The sequence below is a fragment of the Dendrobium catenatum genome, unplaced genomic scaffold (assembly GCF_001605985.2).
Source record: "Dendrobium catenatum unplaced genomic scaffold, ASM160598v2 fragScaff_scaffold_1122, whole genome shotgun sequence".
Taxonomy (NCBI): Eukaryota; Viridiplantae; Streptophyta; class Magnoliopsida; order Asparagales; family Orchidaceae; genus Dendrobium; species Dendrobium catenatum.
In genome coordinates this window covers 1,952,038-1,963,749 of record NW_021319584.1, presented here as the reverse complement: position 1 = coordinate 1,963,749, position 11,712 = coordinate 1,952,038, and the positions used below count along the sequence as shown (strand labels likewise).

General features: G+C 34.2%; 1 protein-coding gene across 1 annotated transcript; it reads left to right on the top strand.

Moving 5' to 3' along the window:
• Nucleotides 1-1,300: 1,300 nt before the first annotated feature.
• On the top strand, nt 1,301-2,712 carry LOC110102802. The gene is made up of 2 exons (XM_020831285.2): nt 1,301-1,806; nt 2,301-2,712. The coding sequence occupies exons 1-2, from the start codon at nt 1,301-1,303 to the stop codon at nt 2,710-2,712; spliced, it is 918 nt and encodes a 305-aa protein (XP_020686944.2).
• Nucleotides 2,713-11,712: the final 9,000 nt, after the last annotated feature.

The window sequence follows — 11,712 nt, the reverse complement described above, 5'->3', positions numbered from 1 at the left end:
TCAACCCTACATCCTATAAAAGTCTGAATCAGAATATTCTATAATTTCAAAGGAAGTGTTATGCCTAGGATACTATATTCTCAAGTTTTGGGTTTCTAAGAGATATCTAAGGATTCTCTTAATAATAGTCAACTTGGATTCCTTTTTATCAACCTGAAATCGAGCACAGAGATAAATACTAAATATAATATCATGTCTGCTATTTGTTAACTAAATAAGTGATATAATTATTCCTATGTATTTCTTCTGATTAATTGACTTTCCACTTGAGTCCTTATCATAATTGTAGAACTCATGGGAGTATTAATTGCCTTGTCTTTGTCTATTTCATATTTTTCAAGAATGTCCTTAATGGGGTTTTCTGAAGAGCTAAAAGGTGAGGTCAGTGTAGTCGATCGGTTCTAGAGAGAGAAGCTCCAAATTTTTTTCTAGAGAGAGAAGTTCTAATTTTCTTAATTCTTGTGTTCGTGGGCTAAGCGCGGGCAGAAGATCCTGCTGCTGGAAGTTTGTGCTGCCGGCTGATCGCCAGTCTTATGATTGGCGGTTTCTCTTTGTTTTGGATCATGATGAACTTTCGTTTGGCAGGTACCAACCGTGGTATTGGTAAGGTTGGAGGTTGAATTGTTATCAGGGAAGGTGTGAGGCCGCTGGTTCGTCAAGAGGTGATTGATGGTAAAGGAAAGCAGGTTGCAGTTGATCAGGAATCTGAGGATATCAATGTTTCTGTGAAGGGAAAATTGTTCTTGACAATATTTCAGATGTGTCTACATCGACGAGCCCGATTATGAAAGCTAATAAGTTTGTGTTTAATCATGAAGAACAAGTTGGACGGGATTTGATTTCTGAGATTGACAATTATGCAAAGGAAGTGGTTGATGATTTTTCTCTAAATAACTTGAGTTTGGACAAGAATCTGGATTCCTCTGTTTCGCAGGATTCTGATTTGAATGTTATAAAGGGAAATTTTAAAGAAGCCTGGAAAAGGATGCAACATATCAAGATCTCTAATGACAAGGTTATATCAGAGATGTCTAAAGATGGTTTGGTGGTAAACCTCAATGCTGAGAAGGAAATGTTAAATTCGGAGGTTCTGAAACACTCTCTGGTTGTTAAGTTATTAGGAGATAAAGTTTCCTTTCCTCTGTGCAGCTTGGAGTTGAGGAAGCAGTGGAGTAAGTTCAGAAGTTTTCATATGACTTCTATTGGGTTAAATTGTATCTTATGCTCGTTTAAATCAGTGGAAGTAATGGAAGAAGTTCAGAATGGTGGCCCTTAGTTCGTGGGAGGCCATATTGTCGGGATGGATAAATGGTCTCCATTTTTCAATCCTAATTCCGTCAGAGGAATTACTGCACCGGTTTGGGTTCGGTTTCCTTGCTTACCATTGTATTGTTGGGACAAGGAAAACTTCATTAAGATTGCATCGAGAATTGGAGCTCCTATTCTGTTGGATGGTAATTCATTTAAATGGGGGAAGCGGGAATTTTCCCGGGTATGTATCAGACTGAATTTGGAAAATAGTCTCCTAAATGGTGTGTGGGTTGATGGGATTGCTAGTCATTTCTTCCAAGGAATTGAATACGAGAAGATTGATTTAATATTCTACCAGTGTGGGAAGGTGGGGCATGAGAGCAAGCTATGCCCTGAAAGTGTGAAGAAAGTCTCGGTGGAGCAACCGGTTAAGAAAGCTGATGCTAAGAAGAATGTGGATGGGAAGGTTGACAGGGAAGGTGCTGAGGAAACTAATGAGAACTATGGGCCGTGGATACACGTTAAGTTTAAAATAGGAGGTTTTGGAATGGTAAGGTAAGGGCTGTTGATAATCCTGGAAGTAATAATGCTGGAACTGAGGTTTTGGCTCATGTATCTCAGTCTGATGCTGGACAAAATCAGAAGATGGAAAAATTGATGGAGCTTGAATTTCAAGGGATCTGACTGATATGGCTATTGTAAATAATGTTAGTAAAGAAGTTTGTGATATTGAGTGTGTTGGGGGGGTTTATGTTTCAAACAAATTTGATGCTCTGTTTAATGAAATTGAAGAAGGGGAAGAGATGGATCATTCTTGTATGGATCAGCAATAGAAGTTGGCTGATGGTGTTGAGATGCCAAAGGATGTGGAAATAGTAATTCCTCGGAATAACAGTCTGATGAAGGTTAAACTAGCTAAGGAATTGAAATCATTGGGCCACTTGGAGCCAGAGCATAGGAAAAGAGGAAGGAGACTAAAGGAAGTTTTCCAGGTGGGGATGGCTCCATGATGGTAAATAGATGAATTCGTTACTTTTCTAGAATTGCAGGGGAGCCAGGAAAAAAGAGGCTTCTTTGTATCTCAATGAGATAGTTAGAGATCATGGTGTTTGTTTTGTTGGATTGATGGAGACCAAGTTATCTAGTATTGATAGAATTGAAGTTGATTTTCTTATTGGGAAGGATTGGGATTACTTTCATTTCCCAGCTATGGGCACTGCGGGTGGCATTTTAGTGTTGTGGAATACGAAGATTGTTTCTTTTGCTGTTGAAAGAAGTGCTTCTCAACTGGTGATTCGATCTCTTCAAACACCTTCTTTGGGTGTGTGGAAGGTGGCAACTATATATGGCAGTAGATGCAATAATGAGAGAAGGAGCCTTTGGAGCATGCTTGAGACTAGTTTGAAGGATTCGGGTCCTTCTAAAGTTGTAGAGGACATTGAGAGCATTATTTTTCTGTAATAAGAATAAATACCGTGATTTATACAAACTTAAGGAGGAACTAAAAAGTGAAATCATGGAATTACAAATTAAGGAGGCTGCGGGTTCTGGGCTTGCTAGTGATGATTTGCTTATGCTTAGAAGGAAGATTCATGAGTTGAATATAACTATTAGAAGACTCTCTACTTGGTGGAACTAAAGAGCTAAGGCTAGATGGTATGTGGAAGGTGACTCCAACACAAGGTTGTTTCATAATTTTACTTCAGCACGTAGGAATGCTAATTGGATTCGGCAAATTAAGGATGTTAATAGCATTCTTGTGGACGAGGATGATCAAATTGAACAAGTTTTCTTATAGTTCTTTGAGAAGAAGTGGGAGTATAGGGATTGTGAATTATCTGGTTGGTCGTTGCCTTCAGAAAAATAGAAGTTGAATGAATGTGGTGCTGCATTGCTAGGTGCAGATTTTACTATGGAAGAATGCTAGAGATCAGTTTTTCAGCAAGGGAATAATAAGTCTCCCGGAATTGATGGGGTGACTGCCTCCTTTTTTAAATGTTACTGGGATATAGTAGGTGAAACTACTTGGAGTGCAATTATGAAATTTCTTATTGGTGGAGAGATGCATAAAGATTGGAAAGCCACACTTATTTTCTTAATTCCTAAGATTAAAAACCCACTGGTGCCATCTAGCTTCAGACCCATCAGCTTGTGTCAAAGTACGTATAAAATTGTGACCACAATGTTGGTAAACAGGTTGAAAAATTTCTTACCCAATACGATCTCCGAGGAACAAGTAGCCTTCATTCCGGGAAGGTCAATGTCAGAGCTTTGCTTATTGGCGCAGGAAATTTTCAATAAATTCAAAGTTCCTAAAAATAAATAAGGAATGATGGTGGTGAAACTTGATATGGAGCAGCCATTTGATAGTATGGGGTGGCCAACTTTGAATCAAATTCTCCAATGGTATGGTTTTCCTGTTTCCTTTTCGAAGCTTCTAATGGAGTGTGTGGTAAATGCTAGATTTGCTATTGTTATAAATGGAAAGTGTACCAGATGGATTGATGCTCATTATGGATTTAGGCAAGGTTGCCCTCTCTCCCCGTATTTATTCATAATGTGATCCTAATTGTTGTCTAGTGTTATTGAACAAAGAGGTCAGACATTGGGCATTCAAGTGTCTTCAAGAGGTCGATGTATCTTACACCTTTTGTATGCAGATGACGTACTGTTATTCTTCAGGGTTTCAGCTCCCACAGCTTGGTTGATCAATTGCATTGTGAAGGATTTTTGTAGCTGGACAGGGCAAAGAGTTAATATTAACAAATCACAAATTATGTTTGGGAAGTTTGTTAATAGATCTTGCAGGAACAAGGTGTTAAGAATCCTTGGCTTCAAGGTGAATAAGGAATTACACTATTTAGGAATTAAGATCTCTCTTTAACGGTTTGGTAGTTGCTAATTTTCATGATTTATTAAGCTATGTTACTGATAGGCTTAATGTGTGGGGGAAGAAATCCTTTTAGTTGGGAGGAAAGATTACTCTTATAAAAACCTCTTTGATGTCTTTGCCGAGCTTTGCTATAACTCATTCTCTTGTTCCTAAGAGGGTGATTCAGGAGGTGGAGAAATTGTGTAGGAAGTTTCTTTGGCATAAGCAAGATGGGAAGTATGGATTACATTACATTTCATTGGATGAAATTGGTAATCCACGAAATGTTGGTGGTCTGGTTGTGCGGTCATTCACAAACAAATCTAGAGCTCTACGGGCTAGATTAACCTGGAACTTTATCCAGAAACCTGAGACTCTTCTGCACCGAACGATTTTGGCCAAATTTGGTAATAATGTGTTGAATGACAACTGCATAAAATGCTCCTCTAATGTTTGGAAAATTTTAAAGGATGGAGGGAAATTTTTAAAGCCTATTGTTAGATGGAAGGTGGGAAGAGGAGATCAAATTCAGGTTCATAGTGATGTTTGGTTGCTGGATAGATGCTTAAATGAGTGGCCTACTTTTATTGATTGCAGTGCTTTGGAGAATTTGAAAGTTCAGCAGCTTATTTCAGATACAGGACAACGGGATGAAGGTAAACTGCTCAATTGGTTCCATGAAGATCTAGCAAGTCTTATCAAGAATGTGAAACCAGATGTCTAGCGGGAAGATCGATTGGAGACAGTATGTAAGTTCTCGGGTAAATCTATTTCTGCTTTGGCTTATGACAATGCTATGAAAGACAAAGGAATTAATGATGTTGATGGTTTTTATAGTTGGCTTAAGAGTTTAAAGCAAAACTATAATGTGGAATTTTTTGGTGGAGGCTTAGGAAATTTGCTATTCCTACAAACCACTTTTTAAAATTCCGAAGACTAGCAACTGATGATTATTGTGCTAGAGGATGTCTGGAAATGAAAAATTATGAGCATATTATTGTTCAGTGTAAATATCTTCAAGAGGTGATTAATAAAATTCATGAATGAGCGTTTTGTATTCCTTCATTTTGATCTTTGGAGGGCTGTTTTGAAGAGCTGAAAAGGATTTCTAGTCAGAATTCTGGTATGGTAAGAGTTTACTGTGTTGCTGTGTTTTTAAACTGGATAAACCCCAATTCAGTGCAGTATGGTAAGGCAGCTTTGCCGAGTTCCTCAGTGGCTACAAATGTGCTCTCTCTAGCTACCTTGAAGTCTTCTCCTTATCTAGTTAGTTGGGGTGCTAATCTCCCAAGGGAGTTATTTTCTACTTGGTGCCCTCCACCACTAGATTGGATCAAGATAAATGTGGATGCATCTTTGTTGAGCTTAAATAGAGGTGGAATTGGTGGAATCGGTGGTATCTTTAGAGACCATAAAGGTAGACTTCTTCTTGTTTTTGGGAGGAATAAGATTCATTGGGATATTGCCCAACTGGAGATGGAGGTTATTGTGGACATTAGAGATCTTATACAAAGTTGGATGCTTGAGAGCAAAGGTATTAACATTGAAAGTGATAATACTAATGTGATTACATTCTTACAAGATTCTTTGAAGAAAGTTGATTGAGAATTGGATAAGTGGCTGGTCAAGGACCTTTTCTTCTTGAAGGACTTTAATAAGGTTGTTTTTCATCATGTTAATAGGAATTATAATAAAGTAGCTGATTTTTGTGCTACTCTAGCTATTGATGGTAGTTTTGTTTTTGATAGTTTTTCTTTTGATAACATTTTGAATCCTTTGATTGATTTGATCAAGGATGAGATGCTATCAATTTAGCTTGTATCTAGGTTTGTTGCTTTCCTTTCTCTTTTAATACAATTACTCTTGCACTGTTAAAAAAAAAAAAGAATGTCCTTAATGCATTTGATTGACTAAGAAAATTTCCATCATCCTTCTGCCTAATACTAAATCTTAAAAAGTACTTTAGTTCTCCCATCATACTCATCTCAAACTCCTTACTCATTATTCTAAAAAATTTATCACATATCTTTTTTCAAAAGATCATCATAAATATAGATATGAATAATGAGTAATTCTTCTCCTACCTTTTTGAGAAATAGGGTGGTGTCATCGCTCCCCTTAACAAAGGTTTTATACAGTAGGAATGTGCTTAGCCTTTCATATAATGCTCTAGGTGCTTATTTCATCCCATATAATTCTTTTTAATTTGAACACATGATTGAGAATTTGTGAATTTTTAAAGCCTGGGGGATATTTAACATACACATCTTCTTTTATTACTATATTATGAAAGTCACTTTTAGCATCCATTTGGTATAATTTGAATCCCTTGAAGTAGACAAAAGCTAGTAGCATCGTCATTGCTTCTAGTCTAGCTATAGGGGGAAATTATTCTTCAAAGTCAATAACTTATTTTAGATTATACCCCTTAACCACTAGTCTTGCTTTATTTCAAACAACTACACCATAGTCATTAATTTTATTTTTGTAAACCCATATTTTTCCAACAATACTCTAGTCCTTAGGTCTTTAAACTAGCTCCCAAACATCATTTCATGTAAAATGATTCAGTTCTTCTTGCAAGGTTAGGATCTATAATTTATCAGATAGTGCTTAATTTATAGTTGTAGGTTCAATTATTGAGATAAAGGTAGAGTGGTTAACTTTTTTTCTAAGTCCATGCTTAGTTTTACTACCTTCAAATGGGTCTACTAAGATTAGTACTTTAGGATGACTTGAAAAATATCTCCTTTCTTTAGGCAAAAAGTTTTTAGGTTATACCCTTTCTTCCAGATTTGTAGATTCTACTCCTTGGATAACCTCAACCACTTCTTCTTCTTCCACCCTAAACCCTCCATCATTATCAAATTCATAAAAAATTATATGAGTGTTCTCCTCTACCACCAGTGTCCTTTTATTAAAAACTTAATAGGATTTTCCCACATTTGAGTATCCTAAAAAGACTCCTTCATTAGACTTGGGGTCAAACTTTCATAGCATAGATTTACCATTATTTAGAATGAACACTTTACATCCAAAGACATGAAGGTTAGAGAGGTAAGGTGTCCTAAACTTAAGAATTTTGTAGGGTATCTTATTTAGCTTGAATCTAATATTAACCATATTTAAAACATAATAGACTGTGTTTACTGCTTATGCCTAAAAGTATTTAGAAAGTGAGTATTCAACTAACATGGTTCTAGCTACTTCTACTAAGGTCTTATTCTTTCTTTTAGCTACCTCATTCTGTTGATAAGTTTTAGGCGGTGAAAAGTTATGATCTATCCCTTACTCCTTACAATAAGATTCAAAATTTTTATTTTTCAAATTTTCCACCATGGTTACTATGAATGGTCATAATTTCACACCCTAGCTTCCTCTAAATCAAAGTGATTCACTTTTTTGAGATAAGAATCTAACCCAAGTAAACCATGAGTAATTATTAATAATCATATACTTTAAAACTTTTCCTCCTAGACTTATAGTGATAACGTGTCTAAAAAGATCCATATGAAGGACTTTTAAAGGTTTGCTAGTAATAATGTCCTTGATTGAATAAATGGAGGATTTTACTTATTTTCCTAATTGAAAAAAAACACACAACTGATCCTTAGCGAATTCTAGTTTGGGTATGCCTCTTACTAAGTCTTTTTGGGTAATTTTTTAAAGATGTTTCATGCTTGCATGTTACAATCTCCAATTCCATAACTAAGATTTATCATCCATAGTTTTAGGTAAAGAGAAATAGTGAATTCAATGCAATTCAGATCAAGCATGCAAATATTATTAATTATTTTCTCTTACAAAATAATTTTTCTATTAAAGCTTATCATGCAGCTTGTGGATAAAAATTTTATTCTTAAGCTTTTATCACAAGGTTTGCTAATGCTAAGCAAATTATGTTTTAAGCCATCTACCAATAAAATATTTTCAATGATAAAATTTTTTGAGTTACCAATTATACTCATTCTAACCACCTTATTTGTAGTGTTATCTCCAAGTGTTACCTTTTGTCTTGCCCTAGCCTCCAACATGATGAATTACTTTACATCTCCAGTCATTTGCCTTGAACATCCACTATCTAGGTACCACATGCTCTCAGTAGGCCTTTTATGATTGGAGCCCTACAAAATCATCAATGGTTAGATTTAGGAACCCAAATAAGTTTGGTTTCCACCTTCTGGATTGAAGGATGAAGTTTTTGCATGCTATGCTGTGATTTATGCAATTTTAGCCTCCACACTAAATATGTTTTATGATGGATAGTACAAGTGTAGGAGATATGTCCTAGCATGCCACAATAAAATCACCTAACTCATGGGAATGGATTCACTAGTCCATTTTTGGCTATGGCACATGCTCTCAGTAGATGATGCATGCTTTATTTATGCTTTATTTTTTTAGGAGCAATAAATTTTTTTGCAAAATTTTATTTGCATTTTCTAAAATTGAATTATCAACTTTTAATACATACTCCTTATTATCAACTTCATCTAAATATGCCTTTAATTCTTTAAATAAATATTCTAATTCAATATGAGATGCTTTCAATGAATTATGCTTATTAGTTAAATCAATATGTTTTTTATTTAAATCATTAAATTCATTAAGTAAGACCATATGATTGTTATCCAAGGTAGAGTGGTCTTTTCTAAGGCATTTATGTTATTTTTGCAAGATAAAAAAATTAGAATTGAGACTTGCATATATTTTCTTGAGTTTCATTTATGCATTATGAATGTTTTTCAAAAACTTCAAATAGTTCATGATAAGAAAGCTCACATACCTCCTCTTAATCAAAATGATCAAGAAGGTTATCTACTATTAAGCACAGGTTAGTTACCTCCCCTTCAGCTTCTCTCTCGGATGAGTCTGAAGTAGAGTCTACCTAAAAACCCTTTTGAGTACGTTGCTTACTCTTCTTGAATTTGGATTTTTCTTCACCCTTCTCCTTGATTGGGTAAGCTTTAGGATTTGGACATTCAGTCCTTAAGTGGTCTGTCATCTTGAATTCAAAATAAATGTCATCAGAAGAATCCTTAGATTTTTTTTTAGGTTTATCTTTATTCCATTGATGATGACACTTTTGCTTTTTCCATAGAAAGATTTAAATTTCCATGATATCACTTCAATGTCATTATTACCTTCAAGTACAAAATTGTCACTATCAGAATCATCAGTTTTTAAAGTAATAATTTTTTATTTTCTTTTCTCACCTACATAAAGCTTCCTTTAACGCACTCCTTACACTTAAGCAATGAGTGATCCAAGTAAGTTAATAATTGAATAAATATTTAGATCCTTTGATTCCATAATAGTAATTATTTTGGCATCATAAGAACTAGGTAGAAAGTATAAAATTTTATTAACTTTTTTTCGAATTTGTATGTTCAGTACCTAATGTATGTAGGGAAGTGATAATTTGGGTGAACCTAGTATACTTTTAAGAAATAGATCCATTAGGTTTTATATGAAATAGTTCATAATAAGGGAGAAAAATTTTCAACCTAAATTATTTCACTTCATTTGTTCCTTTATAAGTTATGCACAATTTTTCCCAAATTTTTTTTACAATCGTGCAAGTAGATACATGCAAGTAATCTTTAGATTTTAACAAACAAAAAAATAATTTAAATATTTTGCATTTTATTGGGCCAAATCTTTATCCTCTATGCTCTATTCAGAAAATGGTATTTCAGTTTTAATACTATTTATAAAACAAAAAGGTGCAGAATATCCTTCCTTAACTAATATACATATATGATAATCTATAGATTGCAAGAAAGTAGACATGCAAATTTTCTAAAAATCAAAGGGAATGTGATCAAATAAAGGCAATTGAGTGATTAAATACCCTTCCTCCATATTACAATTACCAAAATTAGCTATTGATCATTTTTTAAAAGTATTCTAAATTTTAGTTTTTGAATCTCGCTCTGATACAACTTAAAATTTCATGAAGGTAATTAAACTTAAAAAAACCATCCTGAGGCAAAACAAGAGGGGGTGAATTGGTTATTTTAAAAAAATTAAATAAAAAGAAAATCTTTTTGTAGCCTTTTTAAATATAAAAATAAACACCTTAATCCCCTAATATTGAAGCATATTAATTTCATAATAATAAGAATTAGAGTTTGTCAACCACACAATAAATCACAAAAAATAAAAATGCAATATAATAAGAACAAAATACATAAAAATTTATTATGATTCGGTCCAACCTGGCATACATCCACTCCTTGTTAACCTCCTTTCTAGGTATATCACTAAAAGTAGTGTCTCTCCTTTTGCCCCCACACCAAGGCGGAGAAGTTCTTACAAACTATTTTTTACCAATCCGATGAAAGCAGAGAACCTGAAATCCTTTTTCACCATCCTGGTGAAGAAAGATAACCTGGAATCCTTTTTCAGTTTCTTGGTGAAGGCAAAAAACTTGAAATCATTTCTCTCCCTCCTGGAGATGATAGAGAACCAATAATATCTTTCTCTCTCCTAGAGAAGGTAGAGAACTTGGGATTAGTTCTATGGAAAGTCTTCTCGAAGCCACTAAAAGATCAAAGAAAAAACTTGAAGAAGATAAAAAAGAACCTTACATGGAGTAACCTTTTGAATCCCTCACAATTCTCCCTCACAAATAACTCTCCCTCTCTTCTCTCCCAAAGCACTCATTAACTCCCTATCTATGCCCCCTCTTAAGACAATTATCATCAAAAGTCTCTTAAATAAAACCAAGTGAGAGTATAAATAGAGAGCCTCACAAAGAGCTCTAAGTTTCAATCTACCAACACTTATTGTCCAATATGATCCAAGATTTTATGATACGATTAGTTCAAAGTACTCATTTTAGTACTGTACGAGGAGACAGAACCTATACGATTAGTTTAAAGAGATGAATTGATCATCCATGATGATTGAAATTATTTTCCAGTATGATTAGCATAAAATAGCCTTTTTAGAAAATACAAAACATATTATCCTATACTATCAATTAAAGAGGTTGTATTGATCGTCTAATATGATAGGCGATAAAAAGTTATCATACCATATAAAGCTCAAATTGTACAGTACAAAATTGGGGGTTTATTCTATATGATTAATTAAAAAATAATGGCATTTCATCATGGATGATGGGTGATGATAAATTATCATCCCATGCATCGCTCAGGTCATACAGTACAATCTTTACTAATCATCCTATACAATTTAATTGAACAAATTAACCATAATTATTCCTCTAATCCAGGATTAATTTAGGCATGATTATCATATATCATACAGTACAATACACATCATACACTATGATTAGAAAATTATATTGAATTTTAAATTATTACATAAATTATAATTGGCGGCTATTTTGCTTATTATACATGATCGTCCTATATGATAGGGATCATACAGTACGATGAATTTAATCATTCTTACTTATCACAGGTGCTCTAATTAGGGTTTTTTTTTTTTTGATAACTTATTGTTTATTATGATTTAAATTATACTGTATGATTAGTTCAAAAAACACAACTTCTTCCTAACTCACTAACTCACCCCCTTGAGTGTGTGTGTGCATTGTTACCTAACTTTATGATCCA

Bases quoted from the DNA above. Each gene is read 5' to 3' on its own strand.
- LOC110102802 (XM_020831285.2), top strand. From the start codon at position 1,301: ATGGATAAATGGTCTCCATTTTTCAATCCTAATTCCGTCAGAGGAATT. The intron at 1,807-2,300 runs GTAAGGGCTGTT...CTAGAATTGCAG, and splicing joins GGAGGTTTTGGAATGGTAAG to GGGAGCCAGGAAAAAAGAGG.